Source organism: Macaca mulatta, chromosome X, assembly GCF_049350105.2.
Source record: "Macaca mulatta isolate MMU2019108-1 chromosome X, T2T-MMU8v2.0, whole genome shotgun sequence".
NCBI lineage: Eukaryota > Metazoa > Chordata > Mammalia > Primates > Cercopithecidae > Macaca > Macaca mulatta.
The window spans coordinates 49,093,817-49,121,248 of NC_133426.1; the positions used below are offsets into that span (position 1 = coordinate 49,093,817).

The window sequence follows — 27,432 nt, forward strand, 5'->3', positions numbered from 1 at the left end:
TTTGTTCTTGTTTTTCAAAGTTGTTTTATTTTACATTTCCATATGACTTTTAGAATCAGGTTGTCGGCCAGGTGGCTCACGCCTGTAATCCCAGAACTTTGGGAGGCCGAGGCAGGCAGATCACCTGAGGTCAGAGTTCGAGACCAGCCTCAACATAGAGAAACCCCGTGTCTACTGAAAATACAAAATTAGCCGGGCGTGGTGGTGCATGCCTGTAATCCCAGCTACTCGGGAGGCTGAGGCAGAAGAATTGCTTGAACCTGGGAGGCAGAGGTTGCGGTGAGTCGAGATCACACCATTGTACTCCAGCCTGGGCAACAAGAGCGAAACTCTGTCTCAAAAAAAAAAAGAAAAAAGAATCAGGTTGTCAATTCTACAAAAACATCTGCTGGGATTTGACTGGGATTACATTGATTCTATAGACCAGTCTCAGGAGAACTGGTATCTTAATAATATTGAGTCTCCTGCTTCATAAGCATGGTGTATCTCTTCATTCATTTAGGAATTATTTAATTTTTTTCTTTCTTTCTTTTATTTTCTTTTTTTCTTTTATTTTTTGAGACAGAGTCTCACTCTCTCACCCAGGCTGGAGTACAGTGGCACCATCTCGGCTCACTACAGCCTCCGCCTCCCGCATTCAAGGGATTCTCCTGCCTCAGCCTCCTGAGTAGCTGGGACCACAGGCACATGCCCCCATGCCCGGCTAATTTTTGGTTTGTTTATTTGTTTTTTGAGATGGAGTCTCCCTCTATTGCCCAGGCTGGAGTGCAATGGCATAATCTCGGCTCACTGCAACCTCTGCCTCCCAGGTTCAAGAGATTCTCTCACCTCTGCCTCCTGAGTAGCTGGGACTACAGGCGTACACCACCATACCAGGCTAGTTATTTTTTATTTTTAGTAGAGACAGGGTTTCACCATATTGGCCAGGCTGGTCTCAAACTCCTGATCTCGTGATCCTCCCACCTCAGCCTCCCAAAGTGCTGGGATTACAGGCAGGAGCCGCCGCGCTTGGCCTTTTTTTTTTTTTTTTTTTTTTTGAGATGGAGTTTTGTTCTGTTGCCCTGGCTGGAGTGCAGTGACGCCATCTTGGCTTACTGCAACCTCTGCCTCCGGGGTTCAAGCGAGATGGGGTTTCACCATGTTGGCCTGGCAGGTCTCTGGTGATCCACCTGCCTTGGCCTCCCAAAGTGTTAGGATTACAGGCGTGAGCCACCGCTCCCGGCCTAATTTTTGCATTTTTAGTGGAGATGGGGGGGGGGTTCACTATGTTGGCCAGGCTGGTCTCGAACTCCTGACCTCAAGTGATCCATCTGCCTGGGCCTCCCAAAATACTGGGATTACAGACGTGAGCCACCATGCCCAGCCCATAAATGTTATTTTAAGGTTTCAATTTCCTATGGGTCATTGCTAGTTGATAGAAATACAATTAGCCGGGCACAGTGGCTCGCGTCAGTAATCCCAGCACTGTGGGAGGCTGAGGCAGGTGGATCACTTGAGGCCAGGAGTTAGAAACCAGCCTGGGCAACATGGTGAAACTCCATCTCTATAAAATATACAAAAATTAGCAAGGCATGGTTGCGTGCGCCTGTAAGTCCCAGCTACTCAGGATACTTAGGTGGGAGGAATGCTTGAGCCCGGAAGATGGAGGTTGCAGTGAGCCAAGAGCCAGACCCTGTCTCAAAAATAAAAAAAAAAAAGAGCCGGGCACGGTGGCTCATGCCTGTTATCCCAGCACTTTGGGAGGCTGAGATGGGTGGATCACCTGAGGTCAGGAGTTTGAGACCAGCCTGGCCAACATGGTGAAACCTTGTCTCTACTAAAAAAATACAAAAATTAGTCGGGCATGCTGACGGGCGCCTGTAATCCCAGCTATTTGGGAGGCTGAGGCAGGAGAATCACTTGAACCTGGGAGGCAGAGGTTGCAGTGAGCTGAGATCGTGCCATTGCACTCCAGTCTGGGCCACAGAGTGAGACTCCGTCTCAAAAAAAAAAAAAGAGGACATGTTGGCCTGTTTGTAATGTTAGGTTAGGAGGAAAGGCAGTCTTTCGCCATTGAGTTTGACGTTACTACAGGTTATTTGTAGCTGCTCTTTATCATATGAAGGAGATATTACCTTCTTTCATTTCTAGTTTTCTGAGAGTTTTTTTTGTTTTTTGTTTTTTTGTTTTTCTGAGACAGAGTTTTGCTCTTCTTGCCCAGGCTGGAGTGCAGTGGTGCAATCTCGGCTTCCTGCAACCTCCGCCTCCCGGGTTCAAGTGATCCTCCTGCCTCAGCCTCCCAAACAGCTGGGATTACAGGTGCATGCCACCACGTCCAGCTAATTTTTTGTATTTTTAGTAGAGATGGGGTTTCATCATGTTGGCCAGGCTGGTCTCAAACTCCTAACCTCAGGTGATCCACCCGCCTTGGCCTCCCAAAGTGCAGGGATTACAGGCGTGAGCCACTGCGCCCGGCAGAGTTTTTTTTTTAATCAGGAATGGATGGTGGATATTGTCAAATGCTTTTCTTTGCATCTCTTGAAATGGTTTTTCTTGCATTCTTGGAATAAATTCAAATTCATCTTGATGTATTTTCTTTTGTGTATATATTGTTGGATTTGATTTACTAAAATGGGCAGGGCGCAGTGACTCATGCCTGTAATCCCAGCACTTTGGGAGGTAGAGGTGGGTGGATCACCTGAGCTCAGGAGTTCAAGACCAGCCTGGCCAACATGGTGAAACCCTGTCTCTACTAAAAATACAAAAATTAGCTGGGCATGGTGGCATGTGCCTGCAATCCCAGCTACTCGGGAGGCTGAGGCAGAATAATCGCTCGAACCCAGGAGGCAGAGGTTGCAGTGAGCCAAATTCGCTCCACTGCACTTCAGCCTGGGCAACAGAGTGAGTCTCTGTCTCCAAAACAAAACAAAACAAAAAAAAGCAAAAAACAAGATTTACTAAAATGTTAAGAACTTTCGCATCTGTGCTGATGAAGGATAGTTACATATAGTTTTATTTTCTTGTAATGACTTTCTGTGCTTTTGTATCAGAGTAATGCTAGTTTCATAGAATGAGTTGGAAAGTATCCCCTCCTCTTAAATTTTCTGGAAGAGTTTGTACAGAATTCATATTATTTCTGCCATATATATATGGTACAGTTCCCCAAGGAAGCCATCTGGGCCTGGAATTTCCTTCATGGGAATATGTTTTACTACAAGTTCAATTTATTTAATATAAATCAAGTTATCTATTTCTTCCTGAGTGGGCATTGGTGTTTTGTGTCTTGCAAGGAATTTGTTGAGAAGTATTGGCATAAATTTGTTTGTAATATTCTCCTTTACCCTTTTTTAAAAATTGCAGTAAAATGTGCCTGACATAAAATTTACTGTTTTAACCATCTGTAAGTGTACAATTCAGGAGCATTAAGTACATTCACAATGTTGTGTAACCAATGCCACTATTTCCAGAACGTTTTCATCATCCCAAACAGAAACTTTGTACCCATTAAGCAATAACTCCCCCATTTTCCCCATCCCCAAGGCCCTGGTAACCTCTATTCTACTTTCTTTCTCTAGTAATTTGCCTATCCTAAATACCACATATAAGTGGAATCAATATTTGTCCTATGTCTGGCAAATTTCACTTAGCATATTTTCAAGGTTCATCCTGAATTGGCCCTCTCCATCTCCAGGCGGTAAGCTGGGCAACTATCATGCTTACCTTGTTTGTTTCCCATCTCTCAGGGATCACTTTCCTTCATCGTCTAATGTCCAATATCTTTTTTGTTGTTGTTGTTTTGTTTTTGAGACAGGGTCTCACTCTCGCCTAGGCTGGAGTGCAGTGGCGCAATCACAGGTCACTGCAGCCTTGATCTCCTGGGCTCAAACAATCCTACCGCCTCAGCCTTCCAAATAGCTGAGGCCTCCAGATTAACCACCACACCCAGCTAATCTGATGTCCACTATTGTGAGATTTGTTTTTCCATTTTATTTGTCTCAATTTTTATTTGTTTCAGGCAGGAGGGCAAATTCCGTCCCCATTATTCCATCTTGGTTGAAAATTGGGCTGGGCGCAGTGGCTCACTCCTGTAATCCCAGCACTTTGGGAGGCCAAGGCAGGTGGATCACCTGGGGTCAGGAGTTCGAGACCAGCCTGCCCAACATGGTGAAACCCCGTCTCTACAAAAATACAAAAAATTAGCCGGGCATGATGATGGGTGCCTGTAATCTCCACTACTCAGGAGGCTGAGGTGGGAGAATCGCTTGAACCCAGGAGGTGGAGGTTGCAGTGAGCCAAGAACAAGCCATTGCACTCCAGCCTGGGTGACAGAGTAAGACTCTGTCTCAAAAAAAAAAAAAAAAAAGAGAAAGAAAGAAAATCAATAATTACAAACAGCAGAAAATCATGCAGCAGGTTTCCAGACAAATTTGGTGAAAGATAAGTAGAACAAAATAGTTTTTTTAATAAAAGATGTAATAACAGTGAACTATTTATCAGTTTTTTGTTTGTTTGTTTGTTTGTCTCAAAGAGCTCCCGGCCGGGTGCAGTGGCTCATGCCCGTAATCCCAGCACTTTGGGAGGCCGAGGCGGGCGGATTACCTGAGGTCAGGAGTTCAAGACTACCATGGCGAACATGGTGAAACCCCATCTCTACTAAAAATACAAAAATTAGCTGGGCATGGTTGCACATGCCTGTAATCCCAGCCACTCGGGAGGCTGAGACAGGAGAATTGCTTGAGCACAGGAGATGGAGGTTGCAGTGAGCCAAGATTGTGCCACTGCACTCCAGCCTGGCCAAAAGAGCGAGACTGTCTCAAAATAAAAAAAAAAGAAAAAAGAAAAAAGAAAGAAAGAAAAAGAAAGAAGGAAGGAAAGAAGGAAGGAAGGAAGGAAAGAAAAAGAAAGAAAGAAAGAAAGAAAGAAAGAAAGAAAGAAAGAAAGAAAGAAAGAAAGAAAGAAAAGAAAGAAAGATTGATTCAGTATCAGACACGGTGGCTCACGCCTGTAATTCTAGCACTTTGGGAGGCTGAGGTGGGTGGATCACCTGAGGTAAGGAGTTCAAGACCAGCCTGGCCAACATGGTGAAAACCCATCTTTACTAAAAACACAAAAATTAGCTGGGCGGCCTGGCGCAATGGCTCAAGCCCATAATCCCAGCACTTTGGGAGGCCCAAGCCGGTGGATCACGAAGTCAGGAGATCAAGACCATCCTGGCTCGATTCTCCTGCTTCAGCCTCCCAAGTAGCTGGGACTACAGGCGCACGCCACTACACCCAGCTAATTTTTGTATTTTTCTTAGAGACATGGTTTTACCATGTTGGCCAGGATGGTCTCGATCTCTTGACCTTGTGATCTGCCTGCCTTGGCCTCCCAAAGTGCTGGGATTACAGGTGTGAGCCACTGCACCCAGCCATTTTTTTTTTTTTTTTAGACAGAGTCTTGCTCTGTCACCAAGGCTAGAGTGCAGTGGTGCGATCTTGGCTCACTGCAACCTCCACCTCCCAGGTTCAAGCAATTCTCCTGCCTCAGCCTCCCAAGTAGATGGGACTACAGGCATGTGCCACCACGCTCAGCTAACTTTTGTGTTTTCAGTAGAGACGGGTTTCGTCATGTTGGCCAGGCTGGTCCTGAACTCCTGACCTCAACTGATCTGCCCTCCTCGGCCTCCCAAAGTGCTGGGATTATAAGTGTAAGCCACTGCGCTTGGCCTATACTCTTCATTAGAAGCAAGTCTCTAAGTCCAACTCACATTCAAGAGGAGGAGGGGAATTAGGCTCTACCTCTTGAGGGGATGAGAATAAGATATCTAATACATATTTTGGAGGTGATACTTTTTTTTTTTTTTTTTGAGACGGAGTCTCGCTCTGTCACCCAGGCTGGAGTGCAGTGGCGCTATCTCGACTCACTGAAAGCTCCACCTCCCGGGTTCACACCATTGTTCTGCCTCAGCCTCCTGAGTAGCTGGGACTACAGGCGCCCGCCACCATGCCCGGCTAATTTTTTGTATTTTTTTTTTAGTAGAGACGGAGTTTCACCATGTTAGCCAGGATGTTCTCGATCCCCTGACCTTGTGATCTGCCCTCCTCGGCCTCCCAAAGTGCTAGGAATACAGGCATGCGCCACCGCGCCTGGCCTATACTTTTTAAAAATAATATATTTTTTGGCTGAGCACAGTGGCTCATGCCTGTAATCCCAGCACTTTGGAAGGCTGAGGCAGGTGGATCACTTGAAGCCAGGAGTTCAAGACCAGCCTGGCCAATATGGTGAAATCCCATGCTGGGTGTGGTGGCGCATGCCTGTAATTCCAGCTACTTGAGAGGCTGAGGTAGAATCGCTTGAACCCAGGAGGTGGAGGTTGCATTGAGCTGAGATTGCATCACTGCACTCCAGCCTGGGCAACAGAGCAAGACTCTGTCTCAAAATAAAGATAAAAATAAAAATATATATATTTTTTGACATGCGGTTTCACCATGTTGCTTAGGCTGGTCTTGAACTCCTGAGCTTAAGTGATTCTCCCACCTCAGCCTTTCAATGTGTTGGGATTACAGGTGTGAGCTGCTGCTCCCAGCCTGAAGGTGATACTTTAAGGATGTGCAACTGTGTTTCACCTTAAAGTTTTGCCCACTAGTTTTAGCATTTAGTGGATTTTGTCTGCAGCGATTATTACTGTGGTATTCTAATGGGAATTTTCTACTTCCCTCATTCCTTCTATATTTATTACTTGGAATTCTTGTATAAGAAAGAGTTGACCCTTCTCCACCATTCATATATTTATTAGAGACAGGATCTCACTGTGTCTTCCAGGCTAGAGTGCAGGGGCTATTCACAGGAGTGATCATGGTGCATTACAGCCTCAAACGCTTGAGCTTAAGCCATTCTCCCACCTCAGCCTCCCAAGTAGCTGGGACTACAGGCACAGCACCTCGCCTCGCTCTCAGCATTTATTTATTCAATCATATCACTTATATAAATAAGTATGGAATCATGGATGTTCATTTTTTGAACTATAATCTAATATTCTCCTTTTTGTTATTCTTGCTCAAATTGTTCCAGCTTTGGCCACTGGGAGTTGCTTTTCTTTTTTTTCTTTTGTTTTGAGACAGAGTCTCGCTCTGTTGCCAGGCTGGAGTGCAGTGGTGAGATCTCGGCTCACTGCAACCTCTGCCTCCCAGGTTGAAGCGATTCTCCTGCCTCAGCCTCCAGAGTAGCTGGGACTACAGGTGCGTGCCACCACGCCCAACTAATTTGTGTATATTTAGTAGAGACGGGATTTCACCATGTTGGCCAGGATGGTCTCAATCTCTTGACCTCGTGATCCACCCAAAGTGCTGGATTACAGACGTGAGCCACCGTGCCTGGCCAGGAACTCTTTCAGGTTGCCTTCTGTATCTTATGACACGCTGCAATCATGACTTTTTTTTTTTTTGAGACAGAGTTTTGCTCTTGTTGCCCAGGCTGGAGTGCAATGGCATGATCTCGGCTCACTGCAACCTCTGCCTCCCAGGTTCAATCGATTCTCCTGCCTTAGCCTCCTGAGTAGCTGGGATTACAGGTGCCCGCCACCACGCCCGGCTAATTTTTTGTATTTTTAGTAGAGACGGGGTTTCACCATGTTGGCCAGGCTGGTCTCAAACTCCTGACCCCAGGTGATCCACCCGCCTTGGCCTCCCAAAGTGCTGGGATTACAGGCATGAACCACCGCGCCCAGCCATTGTTTTTAGGCATTTCCTTACTTTCTGTCACTACAAGATGCTCCAGGCTCATCTTGTATTTCTCTCCACCCCAGAATGAAAATCAGCCATTTTTCCAGGAGTCCTGGTTTCTTTTACTGGAGAATGGCATTTAGAAACCAAGGTCAGGCCGGGTGCGGTGGCTCACGCCTGTAATCCCAGCACTTTGGGAGGCGGAGGTGGGCGGATCACGAGGTCAGGAGATCAAGACCATCCTGGTGAACACTGGTGAAACCCTGTCTCTACTGAAAATACAAAAAAATTAGCTGGGCGTGGTGGCAGGTGCCTATAATCCCAGCTTCTAGGGAAGCTGAGGCAGGAGAATCTTGTTAACCTGGGAGGCGGTGGAGCTTGCAGTGAGCGGAGATCACGCCACTGCACTCCAGCCTGGGCGACAGAGCCAGACTCTGTCTCAAAAAAAAAAAAAAGAAACCAAGGTCCAGGCTGGGTGCGGTGGCTCAGGCCTGTAATCCCAGCACTTTGGGAGGCCAAGGTGGGCGATCACCTGAGGACAGGAGTTCAAGATCAGCCTGGCCAACACGGCGAAACCTTCTCTCTACTAAAAATACAAAAAGTAGTCAGGCGTGGTGGCCAGCGCCTGCAGTCTCAGCTACTCGGAGGCAGGAGAATCGCTTGAACCCAGGAGGCGGAGGTTGCAGTGAGCCAAGATTGCACCATTGCACTCCAGCCTGAGCGACAAGAGTGAAACTCCGTCTCAACAACAACAACAAAAAAGAAACCAAGATCTGGCCACTAGATGTGCTCATTGTTTCTGGAATAGCACGATTTGTAGGACTTCTCAGTGGACAGACTGAGAAACTGTCTGCAAAAACCAAGAAGATAAGACCACTTAGTACAACATAGTATCTGCGGTAAGTGCCTTCTGAGATACACTCAACCAGTGCTCCCTGCCTGCTATATTCTTGGTCTTGTGTAATCCCCTCCCCGTTCAGTTAACTTGTTTCCAAGCAACAGAATGCCTCAACCTTGAGGGGTATCACTTCCATAATTAGATCACAAGAGATGTGACCTCTGTTTTGCTAGCCAACTCTTTCTCTTGCTGGCTTGGCTGAAGCAAACTACCATGCTGTGAGCCACCGCGTGGAAAGGTGTGGATGGTGGGCACCTCTGGCTGACAGTCAGCAAGGAACTGGGGCCCTCTGTCCAACAAGCTGCAGAGAACCGGATCCTGCCAACAAATACGGGAGCACAGAGCAGATCCTTCCCCAGTCGCATGTTCAGAGAAGTCCTCAATCCTGCCCTACTCCTTCTTTGATTGTGCCTTAGAGAGGCTGAAGCTGAGGACCCAGCTGAGCCCAGCCTGGATTCCTGACTTGCAAAACCTGAGAGATAATTCATGTGTATTGTTTGGAGCCACTAAGATTGTGGCCATTTGTTTCACAGGAATAAGTAGTACGGCATCCTTACTTGGATCCTAGCACAGAAAAAACGTTAGTGGAAAAATTTCACCAGTGAAATCCAAATAAAGTCTGAAGTTGAGTCAATAGCACTCTACCAATGTTATTTTCTTTTTTTTTTTTTTTGAGACAGAGTCTCACTCTGTCGCCAAGGCTGGAGTGCAGTGGCGCGATCTCGGCTCACTGTCAGCCTCCTGGGTTCACGCCATTCTCCCGCCTCAGCCTCCCGAGTAGCTGGGACTACAGGTGCCTGCCACCACGACCGGCTAATTTTTTGTATTTTTAGTAGAGACAGGGTTTCACCGCGTTAGCCAGGATGGTTTCGATCTCCTGACCTCGTGATCTGCCCGTCTCGGCCTCCCAAAGTGCTGGGATTACAGGCGTGAGCCACTGTGCCCGGCCCAATGTTATTTTCTTAGCACTGGTAAATGTGCCATGGTTATGTAGGATGTTAACATTAAGGGGAGGTGGGTGACAGGTATGAAAGCTCACTAATGGTGATGCAACTCTTCTGTAAATCTAAAATTATTTCAGAAAAACTTTTAAAAAACTCTGGGAGGCCAGGTGCGGTGGCTCACGCCTGTAATCCCAGCACTCTGGGAGGCTGAGGCGGGTGGATCACAAGGTCAGGAGATCAAGACCATCCTGGCTAACACAGTGAAACCCCGTCTCTACTAAAAATACAAAAAATTAGCCAGGCGTGGTGGCGTGCGCCTGTAGTCCCAGCCACCCGGGAGGCTGGGGCAGGAGAATGGCTTGAACCTGGAAGCCAGAGGTTGCAGTGAGCCAAGATCATACCACTGCACTCCAGCCTGGGCGACAGAGTGAGACTTCATCTAAAAAAAAAAAAAAAAAAACTCTGTAATCCCAGCACTTTGGGAGGCCGAGGCAGTTGGATCATTTGAGATCAGGAGTTCAAGACCAGCCTGGCCAACATGGTGAAAACCCATCTCTACTAAAAATACAAAAATTAGCCAGGCAGTAGTGGCATGTGTCTGTAATCCCAGCTACTCAGGAGGCTGAGGCAGGAGAATCGCTTGAACCTGGAAGGTGGAGGTTGTGGTGAGCCAAGATCATTCCACTGCACTCCAGTCTGGGTGACAGAATGAGACCCTGTCCCCACCTCCCCCCCAAAAAAACCCTCTGGGCATTACATGTTACGTTTAAAAAATAAAGAAGAGGCCAGGCGTGGTGGCTCACGCCCGTAATCCCAACAATTTGGGAGGCCGAGGTGGGCGAATCATCTGAGGTCAGGAGTGCATGACCAGCCTGACAACATGGTGAAACCCAGTCTCTACTAAAAGTTCAAAAAAATTGGGCCAGGGGCTGTGGCTCATGTCTGTAATCCCAGCAATTTGGGAGGCCGAGGCGGGCGGATCATTTGAGGTCAGGAGTTCAAGACCAGCCTGGCCAACATGGTGTAACCCCATCTCTACTAAAAATACAAAAATTAGCCGGGCGGTAGTGGCACGTGTCTGTAATCCCAGCTACTCGAGAGGCTGAGGCAGGAGAATCACTTGAACCTGGGAGGCAGAGGTTGCAGTGAGCCGAGATCGCGCCATTGCACTCCAGTCTGGGCGACAGAACAAGACTCTGTCTTAAAAAAAAAAAAAAAAGACCAGGCGCAGTGGCTCACCCCTGTACTTTCAGCACTTTGGGAGGCCGAAGCAGGTGGATCACAAGGTCAGGAGTTTGAGACCAGCCTGACCAACATGGTGAAATCTTGTCTGTAATAAAATTACAAAAATTAGCCAGGCGTGGTGGCAGGTGCCTGTAATCCCAGCTACTCAGGAGGCTGAGGCAGGAGAATTGCTTGAGCCTGGGAGGTGGAAGTTGCAGTGAGCTGAGACCGTGCCACTGCACTCCAGCCTGAGCAAAAGAACGAGACTCCATATAAAAAAAAAAAGTACCCAAATTTGCCAGGCGTGGTGGCACATGCCTGTAATCCCAGCTACTCAGGAGCCTGAGGCAGGAGAATCACTTGAACCTGGGAGGCGGAGGTTCCAGTGAGCTGAGATCACGCCACTGCACCCCAGCCTGGGTGACAGGGAAACCCCATCTCAAATAAATAAATTAATTAAATTAAATTAAATTAAGAGGAGAGTATAGAGCCAGGTATGGTGGCTTATGCCTGTAATCCCACTTTGGGGGGCCGTGACAGGTGTATCACTTGAGGCCAGGAGTCTGAGACCAGCCTGGGCAACATGGTGAGACCCTGTCTCTGCTAAAAATACAAAAATTAGCTGGGCGTGGTTGTGCGCCTGTAATCCCAGGTACTTGGGAGGCTGAGGCATGTGAGTCGCTTGAACCTGGGAGGCAGAGGTTGCAGTTAGCAGAGATTGTGCCACTGTACTTCAGCCTGGGCAACAGAGCGAGATTCCACTTCAAAAAAAAAAAAAAAGAGAGAGAGAGTATAGCAAAGTTGAGGAGAAAAATAAAGGTTATTAGGGAGCCATCAGTCTGGTTACAGAGATTCAGCAACCAAGCTTGGAGGAGTAGCAATGTGACAGGTTAGAAAGAGCCAGCTTTCTAGGCTGACGCCTGTAATCCTACCACTTTGGGAGGCTAAGGCAGGAGGATCACTTGAGGTCAGGAGTTCGAAACCAGCCTGGCCATCATGGTGAAACCCCATCTCTACTAAAAACACAAAAAATTAGCTGGGTGTGGTGGCAGGTGCCTGTAATCCCAGCTACTTGAGAGGCTGAGACAGGATAATTACCTGAACCTGGGAGGCAGAGGTTGCAGTGAGCCGAGATCATGCCACTGCACTCCAGCCTGGGTGACAGGGTGAGACTGTCTCAAAAAAAAAAAAAAAAAAAAAAGAGAGAGGAGTCACAGTGACCAAGCCCAGTTCCAGCCCTCAGAGGTCACAGTCTGGTGGGGGAAATGGAGGGAACAGGCTTGATGCTTGTTCTAGGAGTCAGTGTCTGGTTGAGAAATTGCGGGAAAAATACTTTTTCCCAGCCTTCAAGAAGATACTTGTGTTCATTTAAATTCTCCCAAAATCTCAACATCTGTTCCAAAATTCATTTGGTTGCCTGTTTCTCTGCCTTTCAGATATTTGTCTTTGCCCTTTCCACCATCTTGAATACCTCTGTTGTCTGCCAGGAAATATCCTCATAGACTTCCTTATCAGTTTCAAAAGTGGATTTGCAAGAAAAGCTTCTTTCCCCCTCTGCCCTCAGCGGCATTTTTCAATGGAGCCCTCACTCACCTGACTTTACTGTTTTACCGCCTCACCCATTTACAGGCTTGCGTATCTTCAGAACAGTTCAATTCTATTCCTCAGCTTCTTCAAAGACCAAATGGAAGTAAGAAGCAGCATGTTCTGACTAACATTCCTTTGGAGAAATAAATTAGATAAAACACTTGCAGCAGTTAAAATTGTGCCTGGTGATTGGTCTTTAAAAGGACTAATGTCTTTTGTTTGCATAGTCTTCCTCCATGCCCTCTTCCTTTCTAAATTATTTTATCCATTCTTCTGGAATCTGTTTCTCCCAAGGACTTTTATCCCTCTTGGCCTGCATGGGCCATGTTCACTGCACAGTGAAAAACAAGGACAGGAGACTCTTTGCCAAAGTTAAAAGCGCATCAAACACGCCTAGCTTTTATTATTTTAATCACAAACCTATAGACCCCTCAGTATACCTTCCCTGGGGCCTGGCCCCAGCAATCCAAAGCTGACAACCTTGGGTGTAGGTATGAAGGGTGGGAATGGAGGGGGGAGTGTCTCTTGATAACTCTGAAATGGGGTGATTCCTCCAAATGAAGAACTGGGTGGGGGACAGAGGTTGGGGTGGCCTAGATTCTCAGTATGTGGAGCAATAAAAAATTCAGATAAACAAATGAGGGGTACAATATGCTTTTACAACCCTCCTCCAAGCCTCTGCCTTGCTGGGGGAAGGCTTCCAGTTTTTCCTGGGCTGGGGAGCTCCCAGGATAGCCCCTTCCTTCATCCTGTTGCTCTACATGTTGAAAAAGAATACTGAGGTACTGGTCCTGGTAACCTGAACCCAGTCCCCCACTAATACCCATCACCTTCCCAAACTGCCCCTCAAGGAAGAAGGCAGGACTCTGCCCAAGGGTGGGGGCCTCTCACTCCAGATATAGGTCTGGAAAATTCATCCATGAAATTTCATCATCTGTCCCCTTCCCCAAGAGCAAGGTTGGCTCAGAGCCCTCCTAGGTTAGGTCAGGTTGGTCCCAGGTTAAGGCAGGGGAGCTTAAGTACCACTCCTCCCTGCAGTGTGGAATGCTTAGATGGGATGTTGCTGAGGGACAAGGGTGGGGCTGTGATCTCCACAAGCATGAGTGGTGGCCTGGTCCTACTGATTCTTCCACACCTGAAATGCCTGTGCTGGGCTGTTCCTATAGGGAAGGGGTGGGGCCTGGCTCCTCCATTCCTAGAAGGCCAGGAGAGTTCCCAGGGGAAGGGGCCGGGTCTCATCCTCGTTTCTGTTCCTTGCCTGGGCAGAGCAGGGCAGGGTTCAGGGGGAAGGGGCAGAGCTTAAACCCCCAGGGCTGGGACCTCCATTACTTGACTCCTCTTCTGTGCCAGGATGGACTAGACTGGTGGTTCCAAGACAAAGGATGGAGCAACATCCTCACATCTCCCTTTCCCAGGAGACCTGGCTAGGACAGTCCCTAGGGTACAGGCGCAAGACCTCATCCTGTCTCCTTCCCTCACCTGGACAAGGATGAGTCCCACGGGGGCAGGGGTGAGGCTGTGATCCCCAGGGGGCAGGCCTTGATCTCAGGTCCTTCTCCGGCCTTCTCCTTCTGAAATACCTGCACTGGGCGGTTCCTTTGGGGAAGGTGCAGGGCCTCATCTGACTCCTCCTCCTTGCCTGATTACAGGGGTGGGGCCTGATCACTTCTCCTCTTCCCCCCAGAATACCTGGGCAGGGCAGTCTCATGGGAGGGTGGGGGAAAAGGCGGGGCCTCATCCTGACTGGTCCTCCTTTCCTGGGTGGGGAAGTCCCAGGGGAGGGGTGAGGACTGATCAGGACTCCTCCTCCATGCTGAAGCTGCTGCGGCGGCTGCTGGCCTTGGAGACAGCAGGGGACACTGAAGAGAGCAGGGGATCGGAGGCAGCCCGCAGTGGGGACAGGGCACCCCCCGACAGTCCTCCCACCACCCCCTCCTCCTCCTCCATCAGAATGTCCTCCAGCCCTAGGTGGAAGGGGTCTCCCAGGTCCCCCAGGTGGTCACTGGGAAAGTGCAGGTCCAGAAGGGCATCTGAGGGCGGTGCAGGGGGCTGCTGATGGGGAGCATTCTGGGCAGGTCCCCCCCCTACATGGAACGTTGCTGCGCCTGGCCTGCCCTCCTCCTCAATGTCCAGCTGCTCTGGCTTGAGGCTGTCAGAAGCCGAAGTCGTGGCCAGGGAGAGCAGCCCTGGGGTGGGAGGTACCGGCAGGCCATGGATCTGGGCCTGCAGTTCTAGCTCCTGTAAAAAATAAGGGTTGGGTGCAGGATAAGTAGGGTTCAGAGTCCCTTAGAGGCAGAGGAGTGTAAAGGTTGAAAAGGGTAGGTTCCCTGGGTTGGAATTCAGCTTCTGCTACTCACTACTTGGAAAACTTTAGGCAAGGTGCTTAACATCTCTGAAGCTTCAGAGTCGCAAACTGTAAAGTGGGTATATAATAATGGCCCCTAGGCCAGGCGTGGTGGCTGACGCCTGTAATCACTTTGGGAGGCTGAGGTAGGTGGATCACCTGAGGTCGGGAGTTTGAGACCAGCCTGACCAACATGGAGAAACCCCATATCTACTAAAAATACAAAAATTAGCTGGGCGTGGTGGTGCATGCCTATAATCGTAGCTACTCAGGAGACTGAGACAGGAGAACTGCTTGAACCCGGGAGGCGGAGGTTGCAGTGAGCCGAGATTGTGCCATTGCACTCCAGCCTGGGCAACAAGAGCAAAACTCCGTGTCAAACAAAACAAAACAAAAAAAGCCCCTATCTCATAGAATTGTGAGGATTGAATAAGTTAGTGCATATAAAGCTCTTGTCACAGTACAGAGCACAAGCTAAAAGTTATGTACGTTAGCAATATTATCCCTGTTAATATTATGATTATTACTTATCATTATCACTATCACCATCATGTGAGTTGGGAAGCCCGGGGATACCCCAAGTATGCCAGGAAGGGAAACCCTGGCCCGCTTTCTCTCTGTCTCCACCTGCAGGAAGCTCTCCCCTACTTCCCCCACCACCATCTCCTCTTTTCAAACCTGAATTCGGAGCTGCAGGCTGCGGTTGGCCTGCTCCAGGGATCGCTGCCGGCTCTCCAGGTCTTTGGAGCGCTGTTGCTCCTTCTGCAGCTTGCGGATATAATCCACAGAGGCCTTCAGGATGGTGCCCTTGTTCCAGCGCATCTCCCTGTGGGGCCCAAGTGGGAGGCAAGTGGGAAATGCCACATGAGGGGTTTCTCAGGAGCTGAGGCGGGGATTGCACCAGGTGGGAACCTCCCACCACATGCCTAGAACTTGAGGCTGGGGTCCTTTAAAGATATGGAGTACCCAGAGGAAAACTTCCCGCCTGGAATCTTCCAACGGTGCCCCATCACACTCCAAACCCTGGAAGCCGTCTCTGACCTGACCCCTTAGGATTCCTCTCTTCCCTATGTCTCTCTGATTGATCTCACTACAGCCACATTGGTATCTCAGTGCTCCTAGAATACGGAAAACCATTCCCATCTCAGGGCATCAATCCCAGCTGTGCCCTCTGCCTTGAATACTCTTACCCCCAGACACCTATGCGGCTCCCTCCCTTGCCTCCTTAGGATCTTTATTCAAACGTTTCCTTGTCAGTTGGGGCCTGCCCTATCCTCACCTTCCTTACCCCAAACTGTAACCCTCTCCAACATTCTCCCATTTTCCTTCCAGTCTTTATTCTTCTCATAACACTCATCATAATGGATCTCATGGATGTTTACTTATTTACTATTTGTCTGCCCCTACTAAAACATCAGTTTCATGAGGTCTGTTTTGTTCCCTCTGGTATTTTTTTTTTTTTTTTTGAGACAGAGTCTTGCTCTGTCACCCAGGCTGGAGTGCAGTGGTGCGATCTCAGCTCACTGTCAGCTCAGCCTCCCGGGTTCACGCCATTCTCCTGTCCCAGCCTCCCGAGTAGCTGGGACTACAGGCGCCCACCACCACACCTGGCTAATTTCTTGTATTTTTAGTAGAGCTGGGGTTTCACTGTGTTAGCCAGGATGGTCTCGACCTTCTGACCTCGTGATCTGCCCACCTCGGCCTCCCAAAGTGCTGGGATTATATGCGTGAGCCACCATGCCCAGCCTCCCTCTGGTATCTTTAGGGCCTAATATGGTACCTGGCACAAACCAGAGGCTCAATAAATAAATCTTTCTCTTCTCCTTTTTTTTGGGGGAAGGGGGTGGGGGATGGAGTCTCGCTCTGTCACTCAGGCTGGAGTGCAGTGGCACAATCTCGGCTCACTGTAACTTCCACCTCCCGGGTTCAAGCGATTCTCCTGCCTCAATCTTCTGAGTAGCTGGGATTACAGGCCTGTGCCACCATGCCCCGCTAATTTTTTTTGTATTTTTTATAGAGATGGGGTTTCACCATGTTGGCCAGGCTGGTCTCCAACTCTTGACCTCAAGTGATCCACCCGTCTCGCCTCCTCAAGTGCTGGGATTACAGGTGCCCACCACCATACCCGGCTAATTTTTGTATTTTTAATAGAGATGGGGTTTCAGCATATTGGCCAGGATGGTCTCGATCTCCTGACCTCGTGATCCACCTGCCCTCCCACCGCACCGGCCTTTTTTTTTTTTTTTTTTTTTTTTTTTTTTTTTGAGACGGAGTCTTGCTCTGTGCCCTAGGCTGGAGTGCAGTGGCGCGATCTCGGCTCACTGCAAGCTCCGCCCCCCCGGTTCACGCCATTCTCCTGCCTCAGCCTCCCGAGTAGCTGGGACTACAGGCACCCGCCACCACGCCCGGCTAATTTTTTGTATTTTTTTTTTTTTTTGAGACGGAGTCTGGCTCTGTCACCCAGGCTGGAGTGCAGTGGCGCGATCTCGGCCCACTGCAAGCTCCGCCTCCCGGGTTTACGCCATTCTCCTGCCTCAGCCTCCCGAGTAGCTGGAACTACAGGCGCCGGCCACCTCGCCCGGCTAGTTTTTTCTATTTTTTAGTAGAGACGGGGTTTCACCGTGTTAGCCAGGATGGTCTCGATCTCCTGACCTCGTGATCCGCCCGTCTCGGCCTCCCAAAGTGCTGGGATTACAGGCTTGAGCCACCGCGCCCGGCCTTTTGTATTTTTTTTAGTAGAGACGGGGTTTCACGGTGTTAGCCAGGATGGTCTCGATCTCCTGACCTCGTGATCCGCCCGCCTCGGCCTCCCAAAGTGCTGGGATTACAGGCTTGAGCCACCGCGCCCGGCCATCTTTTTTTTTTTTTTTTGAGACGAAGTCTTGCTCTGTCACCCAGGCTGGAGTGCAGTGGCGCCATATTGGTTCACTGCAACCTCCACCTCCCGGGTTCAAGTGATTCTCCTGCCTCAGCATCCCAAGTAGCTGGGATTACAGGTGCGTGCCACCACGTGCAGCTAAATTTTTTGTATTTTTAGTGGAGACAGGGTTTCACCATGTTGGCCTTCAATTCCTGACCTCGTGATCCGCCTGCCTCGGCCTCCCAAAGTGCCGGGATTACAGGTGTGAGCCACCACACGTGGCTAAGTTTTGTATTTTTAGTAGAGAGGGGGTTTCACCATGTTGGCCAGGCTAGTCTGAAACTCCTGACCTTAGGTGATCCACCCGCCTCGGCCTCTCAAAGTGCTGGGATTACAGGCATGAGCCACCACACCCGGCCAATAAACAAATCTTGAATAAATAAAGGAAGTACCATTGCACCACTGCACTCCAGCCTGGGTGACAGAGTGAGACTCCATCTCAAAAAGAAAGAAAAAAAAGGAAGTACTAAGTGAACAGAAAAGTAGGTGCATATATCCTACGGAGACCAGATGGGGCACACAGACCATAACATTATGTCCCTAAAATTTTAGGTGCTGACACAGTGAGGCTCTGCAACCCTGCTCAGGCTGAGAAAGAACCAGAAGAGAAATGCCTGGGCCAAGACTGCCTGGTGATCCCACCAAGACACAATTTTAGTAGCATGGGACGCCTGCCCCACCTCCCACTGGCAGGGTCCCAGCCCAGACTCACGGGTCACTGGACTTAGGGATGAGAGTGCCCAGTTCCTTGATCCTGTCGTTAATGTTGAATCGCCTGCGACGCTCAACTTTGGAGAGGGGAGGAGAGGAAGAAAGAGTGGGAGAAAGAGTTGTCAATTAGCCAAGAATGGAAGAGACAGAAAGTAGGGAGTTGGGAGGCTGTTGCAGGGAAGGAGTTCCCCATGGGGGGCCAGGACTCGGGGTGAGGCAGGCCTGCACAGCACCTGGGCAGTGCACACGCTTTCTGGCTTACTTAGGTTGTGATTGTCTTTCTTCTGCCGTTCCTTCAAAAGGGCCTTTGCCTCGGTCTCTGGAAAAGAGTGGAGTGATCAGGGCCTCTGGGCACAGGAAGGCAAGAAATGCATGCAGATGCTAAGGTAGGGTTTGGTAGCCGAAAGCAGGGGAAATGCCGTTTTTAAAAAGTGCCTTTTTTTTTTTTCTATTTTAAGCCTTGGTGATAGGCTGGTTGTTAAATCCAAGATGAGAGGAAGTGAGAGGAGGCGGGGTGAAAGCAAGACCACAAGCCACACGGGGAAAGGGGACAAACAGCCCCCATTTCTGTATGTCCAAACCATTTTCCCCAGAATCAGGCCCATCTCTAGACCTGGCAGGCACAGGGCTCACCTGGGGTAAAGTGTAGGGCCATGGGACCAAGACCCTGTCACCTACCAGAGATCTCCCGTTTGATGTTGGGCAGCTCAGCTGGGCAGGAGTTGCTGACAGTGATTGCTGGCGTGGCTACGCCTTGACTACTGTACACATCAAGCAGATTCCCTGACACAGGCAGCTGGGGGCAGAGAGGGCAGAGAACCACCAGTTGGGAACAAACCCCAGGCTTGGCTCCTCCTCAGAACCAGGTTCCTGAGCTTCCACATATCCCTCTAATGCAAAGACTGGCTGACTCAGCACCAGAACCCTTGCTTCTCCTTCAAGGCAAATTCACATGGCGACCAAATAGGGAGGACAGAGCAAACCCGACCTACCTGGCTTCACTGGGAGACTGGAGCCTGCCTGGCCTGCTTATCACTTCCTCCAGTCCCTCATATCCCTCAGTGACCTCTAAAGCCCCTTTCCCAAACCCCGGGGCTGGCTCTGAGAAGAAATGCTGGAAAACCACCCTTCTCAGGTCTTTGTCGGCTCTGATGCGACATTCCAGTCCGTTAGCTCCTCCCAGCACAACATTCCAATCCAGCATTCTTGGAACACTCCAACCCAATCTTCTCTGACCTTGGTAAATTGTCATGACAACATTCTATCCAAAATCTGGCCTTCTGGAGAATTCCAACCTAATCTCCAGTCTTTCACTCTGATCAAGTTGTACCATCTTCCACATCAGGGTCTCCTGCTGCTGTGGACCAAGGTCCTGACTCCAGTATCTTCTTGCACATTCTGTTCTCTCAGGAGATTCTTACCCAACTATTCAATTAGCACTGCTTTATGTCAGCCTAGTTTGTTTTTTGTTTTTTTTTTTCTCTCCTTCACACTTTCCTGGATATACTCTGCAGCAGCACGCTAATCTGAAGTATACCCAGGGCCAAGTGTGGTGGCTCACGCCTGTAATCCCAGCACTTTGGGAGGATGAGGCGGGCGGATCACTTGAGGTCAGGAGTTCATGACCAGCCTGGCCAACATGGTGAAACTCCATCTCTACTAAAAATACAAAACTGCCGGGCATGGTGGCTCATGCCTGTAACCCCAGCACTTTGGGAGGCTGAGGCAGGTGGATCACCTGAGGTCGGGAGTTCAAGACCAGCCTGACCAACATGGAGAAACCCCGTCTCTACTAAAAATACAAAATTAGCCGGAGTGGTGGCACATGCCTGTAATCCCAGCTACTTGGGAGGCTGAGGCAGGAGAATTGCTTGAACCCAGGAGGCAGAGGTTGCGGTGAGCCGAGATCACGCCATTGCACTCCAGCCTGGGCAAAAAGAGCGAAACTCTGTCTCAAAACAACAACAACAACAAAAATTAGCCAGGCATGGTGGCCTGCACCTGTAGTCCCAGCTACTTGGGAGGCTGAAACAGGAGGTGGAGGTTACATTCAGCCGAGATCACGCCACTGCACTCCAGCCTGGGCAACAGAGTGAGATTCCATCTCAAAATAAATAAATAAGTAAATAAATAAAAATAAAATAAAGTATATCCAAATCCCACCTCTTCATGAGTTTTAATCTCTTGAACCCACTTCCAGTCTGCCACATATAAGGTCCCAATCTCTAGCTGTGTCCAAATCAATAAAAAGTTCTGATAAATTAGTCCCATTTTTATACATGCTTCCATCCTATTGATAAGTTGGAAAAAAGCAAAACTACAGCCACTTGGCATGCTCTAAAGCGAGTTATGAGACCCGGCATGGTGGCTATGTCTGTAATCCCAGCACTTTAGGAGGCCAAGGTGGGTGGATGGCTCGAGCTCAGGAGTTCGAGACCAGCCTGGGCAACATAGTGAGACCCTGTCTCTACTAAAAATACAAAAAATTAGCCAGGCATGGTGACACAAGCCTGTGGTCCCAGGTACTTGGGAGACTGAGGTGGGAGGATCACTTGAGCCCGGAAGGTGGAGGCTGCAGTGAGCCAAGATTACACCACTGCACTCCAGCCTGGGTGACAGAGCAAGACCCTATCTCAAAAATAAATAAATAGGCTGGGCGCGGTGGCTCAAGCCTGTAATCCGAGAACTTTGGGAGGCCGAGGTGGGTGGATCACCTGAGGTCAGGAGTTCGAGACCAGCCTGACCAACATAGTGAAACCCTGTCTCTACTAAAATACAAAAATTAGCCAGGCATGCTGGCAGGCACCTGTAATCTCAGCTACTTGGGAGGCTGAGGCAGGAGAATCGCTTGAACCCAGGAGGCAGAGGGTGCAATGAGCAGAGATCACACCATTGCATTCCAGCCTGGACAAGAAGAGTGAAACTCCATCTCAAAAAAAAAAAAATTAAATTAAAAATAAATAAATAAATAAAGCAAGTTAGGCTGGGCACAGTGGCTCAGGCCTGTAATCCCAGCACTTTGGGAGGCCAAGGCAGGCAGATCACAAAGTCAGGAGATTGAGACCATCCTGGCTAACACGGTGAAACCCTGTCTCTACTAAAGATATAAAAATCAGCCATGTGTGGTGGCACGTGCCTATAATCCCAGCTACTCAGGAGGCTGAGGCAGGAGAATTGCTTAGACCTGCGAGGCAGAGATTGCAGTGAGCCAAGATTGCACCACTGCACTCCAGCCTGAGTGACAGAGCGAGACTCTGTCACAAAAAAAAAAAAAAGAAAAGATTATCATCTCTTGGTACTTCTCACAGCAAAGCCTAAGCACTTTGATATACCCTGCTGTCTCAGTGAACTCCCCACCTGTATCTTTCACAGTCTACATGGCCCACCTCTCAACACAGTCCAACAAGGTCCAAGGGCATTGACATACCCTATTCTCGCCATAAGGCCTCCCTCTCTATCTTAGCACAATCCAGGCAAGGGTCTCATATATACACAGCCAGCTGAGTATGGTCTTGGTGATACAGAAATGCCCTAATTTTCAGACCAACCTCCCATCTCAGGGCCTCACCGTGCTGGGGAGCTGCAGTCCTGTGGTGCCTCCGGGCAGATAGCTGAGCATTTCATCATTGTAACTGGACTCCAGGCTGATGATCTCATCAATGACATCATCAATCTAGGGGAAGAAGTAAGTATCATACAGGGTTAGAAGAATTTGGGAGGGGAATGTGGGAGGAGGTTTGGCTGTAGCCTCTTACCTCTTTCTCTGAGCTGGACCCGATGGTGAGCAGCGCCATGGGGCTGTTGGGCGCACTGCCTGTAGGGCCGGTAGTGTGGGCAGCCTCGGGGGCAGGCAGCGGCTGGGCACTTGTGGGCCCCGGCGGTGGGGTGAGGGCCTGGGAAGCCAGCTTGGGCCCGAGTGTGGTGGACAGGTACTGTTTCACCTGCTGCCGGCGCGCCTGCTGCAGGTGGTAGCGCGTTGGGTTCTCCAGGTGGGTCTGCACCTGTGGAATAAGGTAGACAAGGAAAGGGAGGGGACAAGGCAGAACAGGACTCAAAGGGGTGACTCTGAGCTCCAGCCTGACCCTCCTAACTCATCGGTGCCTAGACTCAGGCAGACAAGCTGGACCCAGAATCTGAGAACACCCCAAAAACATTGGCAAGTCTCCCCCAGGACCCAAACTCTCTTTCTCAGAAATCCTTCACAGCTGCCAAGATCCACCTGTGACTGACAGGATCCCTCACAGTTTCTGGAAAACCCTGTCACAGTCCCCAAGATTCCCCACCCTAGTCTCTGACACCACCTAATAGACCTGGGAACCATACAATGCTTCCCCAAGACCCCCTGATGGCCAAAGAACTAACGTATCCCACACACATGAAGCTCTTCCTACAAAGCCAGGGCCCACTTGGGGCACTCATGAGCCTCCATGGTTCACCAAGACATCCTCATGGCCCCCAAGAACTCCTCGCAATTTCACAAGATCACCTCAGAAACCCGAAACACATGAGACATGAACACAGATCATTTAAACAGTACCAGGGACCTTCCTTAGAGCCCCTAAGACCTAGCCCCCAAATCACCAGCACATTGAGGCCATCCCTAGCTCCTAGGACTACTCCTCAGTCACCAGGAGCCCCCTCCCAGGGCCTCTGGATCTCACCTTACCTTGAGCACCTCCCTGGGCACCTGAGCAGGGGGTGGACGGCCCAATGTGTGGCCCCCAGCAGAGACGCCAACCACAGAGATGGCAGGAGAGGCAGGTGCAGGACTGGGGAAGGGAGCCGCGGCGGCCTGTTCCCGACGCTCACGCCTCTCCTGCTCCTGCGCCTGGGCCCGCATTAGCTGCTGCCGCAGCAAGACCCTCGATGAAGAAGATGACGACATGGCAGGGGTCCTGGAGCCCCCTGCAGAAGACGATGCAGAGAGTGTAGCTGGGGTGGCTGGTGTGGCCTGCAGTGATATTGGGAGGCTGTGGAATGGGAAATATGGGGCCATATTTTAGGTAAGCTAAAAGTCTCGTCCCAAGCCTAAAGGGTCGTAGTGTGATGGAGCAGACACAGGAACTAGGCCTGTTCTCTGCCTTCCGAGGCCACAATGTAGAAGCAGAGACACAGGTACCAGGCTTGGTGGTGGCTCTCAGGGGTCACAGTCTGATGGGGGACACATTGGAGGTCAGTCTGGTGGGGGAGTTTTAGCCTTTGGTCCTTATGGTGAAGCCTAGATTTGAGCCTGTTCACATATTAAGTGGAGATGCTATTGTTCAGCTCTGCAAGGGGGTGTTTGTCCTATTTACAGGAGAGCAGAAGAAGCAGAATTGAGGCTGTGGCAGCAGAATGTGGATACAGAGGGCTCCTAAGCCCAATGTGAGGCTAGAGAAGCTCTCTGAGCTCCTGGGGGTGGGCGTCAGGTGATAGGAGGAGCCCCAGGTTCCTCTTCCTCCCCTGTCTGGGCCTCTGGTCCCAGGAGCTAGTCAGTCTTGAAAACCTCAGAGATTTCACAATACTCTCTTCCTGCCCCTCTTCCACCTCCCCTCCCCTCTCTCAGAGCCCAGGCCGATGACTCAGCACATTTAGACTTCCAAGCTTGGGGAAAGAAGAGACCAGCAGGGGCTCCTCAAGGGCTGAGGGTGGGTGAGTTGGTAGTGTGGGAAGGGGCTGAGTTGGGGCTAGAGGTATGGCCCCGCCCACCCGGGGACTAGAGTTTAAGCAGGCCACGCCTTATCTCTGAGCACTCCAGGCCGGCTGGAACACCAGAAGCTGGAACACTTGCATATGAATGGGTGTGCAGGTGGGCAGGGGGAGGCAGGAGGGGTCTTGACAGAGATACTGGAATCCTAGCTTGGCCACCCACTTTCCTGTGTGACATGCTCTTTCTGGCCCCTAATTTTACCACCTAGAAAACGCAGACTGGTGAAAGAATGGGTTGGGCTGGTACTGAGGGCCTCTGCCCATCAAGAGGGGAGAGGAACGCTGAGGAATTGGGAAGGGAGTCAGACAGACAAGTCATACATACCTTGAGCGAAGGGGTAAGGGTTGGCTTTTGAGCTCGTAGAAGCTGTCAGGATCAAGGACGTTTTCTAATTCTATGTCAGCAACAATCCCGGATTCCGGAAGCAAAGAGTTCAGGCTGAGGGGGAGGTGGAGTGGTGGTCAGTGATTGAATGAAGGACCTTATTCCCCAGCCCTCCCCTGAGACAGAGAAAGAGAGAGACAGAGAAGGGGAGAATCAAGAGGAAGGCACAAGCCCCTCATACTTGGCCACCTTGCTGGGTACCACACAACCATGAATTCCCACCTCCTTCCCCCCATCCTCCTTTCCCCTCCCCACTGTGTTACTCATAGTCCCTTAAGAGTCAGAATAATAAGAACGCCTGCATCCCAGCCCCCACACTGTAACAACCTAGGTTTGAGGAAAACAGAATTTAGGAATAACAATTCACTTTATAGAAGGATTCCTGACTTCCTATCAGAGTTCTCCCAGCCCCCATACCCACCTACTTTTTTTTTTTTTTTTTTTTTAGACAAAGTCTTGCTCTGTCGCCAGGCTGGAATACAGTGGTGTGATCTCGGCTCACTGCAACCTCTGCCCCTTGGGTTCAAGTGATTCTCGTGCCTCAGCCTCCCGAGTAGCTGGGATTACAGGCACACATCACCACCTCCAGCTAATTTTTGTATTTTTAGTAGAGACAGGGTTCCACCATGTTGGCCAGGATGGTCTCGATCTCCTGACCTCATGATCCGCCTGCCTCGGCCTCCCAAAGTGCTGGGATTACAGGCGTGAGCCACTGCGCCCGGCCAACCCCCTAATATTTTCTTTACAGCTGAATTTGAGCCCAGGTATATGTGTATGTACACACACACACACACACAGAGCAAGTAGGGGCACCCCTCAGCATAACAGTCCCTTGTAACACAGACTGAATGCATCACAAAGAGAACCGGGAATAATTCACTTGACATAAAGTCAAGTGAAATTTGTGAAAACCCATTTCACAAATGAGTTTCTCCCAGCCCCAGTTAGAGTTCATGGGATGCCAACACATGCCCAAATATAAAATAGAAATATCAAAGGCTCCCCTCACTCCAACAGACTGGATTTACAAGAGGGAGAATTTGGGTGGTTGATCCACTTTATACAAGCATTCTTTTCTTAGCCGGAGGAGCTTGCCCAGCCTTCTGTTTTTTTGGATAGATCAAAACACACACACACCTCCAACACCAATACCCACTGGCATACAAAATAAGAAGCCATATACACCCCTCCCTTTAACTATGTCCACTACTGCGATGATCTAGGTTGTTACAGAGGAATTAGAAGATGGTGAATCAATATACAGAAAGGCTCTGCTCAGCCCCAGAGAGCAAGGGACAGTTAACACACACGTGGATGAATATGCATCCTTCAATTTAGCCAAACATTTAGAATGCTGAGAGATTGCTGGTGACTTCACTTGACAAGAATCCTCTCCCCTCCCCAAGGATCTGTCTTCCTTCCTCTCCTCACCCTCAGATGGAGCCCTAAAACCACCCAGGAAGTGGGGAAGAGGAAGCTCGGGGGAGCCACTGAGCTCAGCACAATCCCAGGCACAAAGGAGGCAAAGAGCCCCGTCACCACCAAGGCTCACACACCCATTGCACAGAAGTTGGAAGAGATGGGCACTGGGGTGATCAGGGAGGGCTGGGGCTCCAAAGCCCATTGATAAAAGTAAGGATGAGAAGAGGCCAGAGGGGATCCACCCAGGCAGGGATGGTGCAATCTGTACTCGTTCCAGCTCTATGGACAGATTACCCCCAGAAGCTCAGAGATCGAAAAGAAGATAAAAAGAAAAGGGGTGTGGGGCTAGGTAGTGGGAAGGGCTGAGAGGCTAGAACGAGTAGCAGCATGAACAAGAGCCTCCTCTGGGTTCCCAAACAAGGTCTGAGGCCTTCTCTGAGCTAAGAGGTAACAAACATCATCGCCCTCTGTCTGGCTGTCTGTCTCCCATTCAGGCCCTTAACAGGTGTGGGAAGAGGGCTTTTCCACTATCCTTGGGATCTGCCCCAGCTGGGTGGGCGGGCAGGGGGGAAAGGATTATTCAGGCCAAGTCTTGCTGAATGTTGTTGCTTCTCTTGTTCATTCACACGCACTCACAAGGCTGGTCCCAGGCAGCATATCTGAGATACCTCCAAATCCCTCCAGATTCATGTTATCCCCAAACACAGCAACCAGTCACTGAGAGGCACCAAGCTCCCAGGACAGCACTTGTGTCCCTCAGGACCCCTTCTCCCACACTGAGGGAAAAAGATTCCAGGATTCCCTTAAAACCAGTGCCTCACCTGACAGTGTCCCCTCAAATTCATTCCCCTCATGTCCAACTGAAAACCCCCGAATTCAGCCTCTAATCAGAGTCCCAGTCTGCCAAGTTCAGCTATCTCAGACCAGTTTCTGGATACTCCAGAATAGGCCCCTCTAGACACAGTCAAGGGCTCCCCAAACCTGACCCAGACCCCGTTTAATGCACTCCCACGACTCCTTTAATAAAGCCACGATCCAAGCAGGCCACTGCCGGATTCCTTAGGTGCCCCCCCAAGACGGGCGCCCCGACGTCCTCCAAGGCTAGGCCGAGGGCCTCCAATCCCAGTCCGGGGCCCCCGCTGCCCCCCAGATCAGGCCCCTGGGAGCCCCAGTCGGCACTCCCGGCCCCAGGCGGCACCGCACCTGAGCAGCTGAGCCGAGTCGGCCGGCCTGCGCTCCTCCAACAGCACGAACACGGCTCGAGGGCCCTCCGCGCTGGCCTCTACGCCATCCCGAGGTGGCTCGGCCGCATGAGACATGACGCCCGGCCCCGGGCGAGCCCTGCCAGGCCGGTCGGGCCTCGGCCCGGTCCCCCTAACAAAATAAGAGTCCCCCTCCCCCCAGCTCGCCACCGCCTCCTCCTCCGCTAAGCCATGGAGCTAGCACTGCGCGGGCGGGCGGCGTCGGGGAGATGGGATGGGCCGTGAGTCATCCCCCGCCCAGAAGGGACCGACGCCCCCCCCAACCTAACCCCGGACGACCGCCCTCCTCCCCTCGTCTTCTTCCCCCTCCTCCCTCCTCCCTCCTCCCAGGGATGGGGAAACTCCACAGGAAGTGACCGCACTGG

General features: G+C 50.3%; 1 protein-coding gene across 8 annotated transcripts; it reads right to left on the minus strand.

Moving 5' to 3' along the window:
- TFE3 (transcription factor binding to IGHM enhancer 3) lies at positions 1 to 27,419 on the minus strand. Of its 8 annotated transcripts, none has more exons than XR_013412592.1 (12): positions 27,009 to 27,254; positions 24,324 to 24,437; positions 22,977 to 23,215; positions 22,066 to 22,311; positions 21,879 to 21,983; positions 18,989 to 19,106; positions 18,573 to 18,629; positions 18,312 to 18,387; positions 15,358 to 15,505; positions 13,815 to 14,573; positions 12,342 to 12,468; positions 1 to 331 (listed from the first exon to the last, which is right to left on the minus strand). XR_013412592.1 is itself a non-coding variant. In NM_001194297.2 (10 exons), the coding sequence occupies exons 1-10, from the start codon at positions 27,122 to 27,124 to the stop codon at positions 14,130 to 14,132; spliced, it is 1,728 nt and encodes a 575-aa protein (NP_001181226.1). In that variant the 5' UTR covers positions 27,125 to 27,419; the 3' UTR covers positions 12,696 to 14,129. The 8 variants fall into 8 exon arrangements, 6 of the variants coding, with proteins under 6 accessions (NP_001181226.1, XP_014982821.1, XP_077844074.1 ...); XR_013412591.1 differs by having other exon boundaries at positions 22,977 to 23,280; NM_001194297.2 differs by lacking the exons at positions 1 to 331; positions 12,342 to 12,468 and having other exon boundaries at positions 12,696 to 14,573; positions 22,977 to 23,280; positions 27,009 to 27,419.
- Between the last annotated feature and the right edge of the window lie 13 nt (positions 27,420 to 27,432).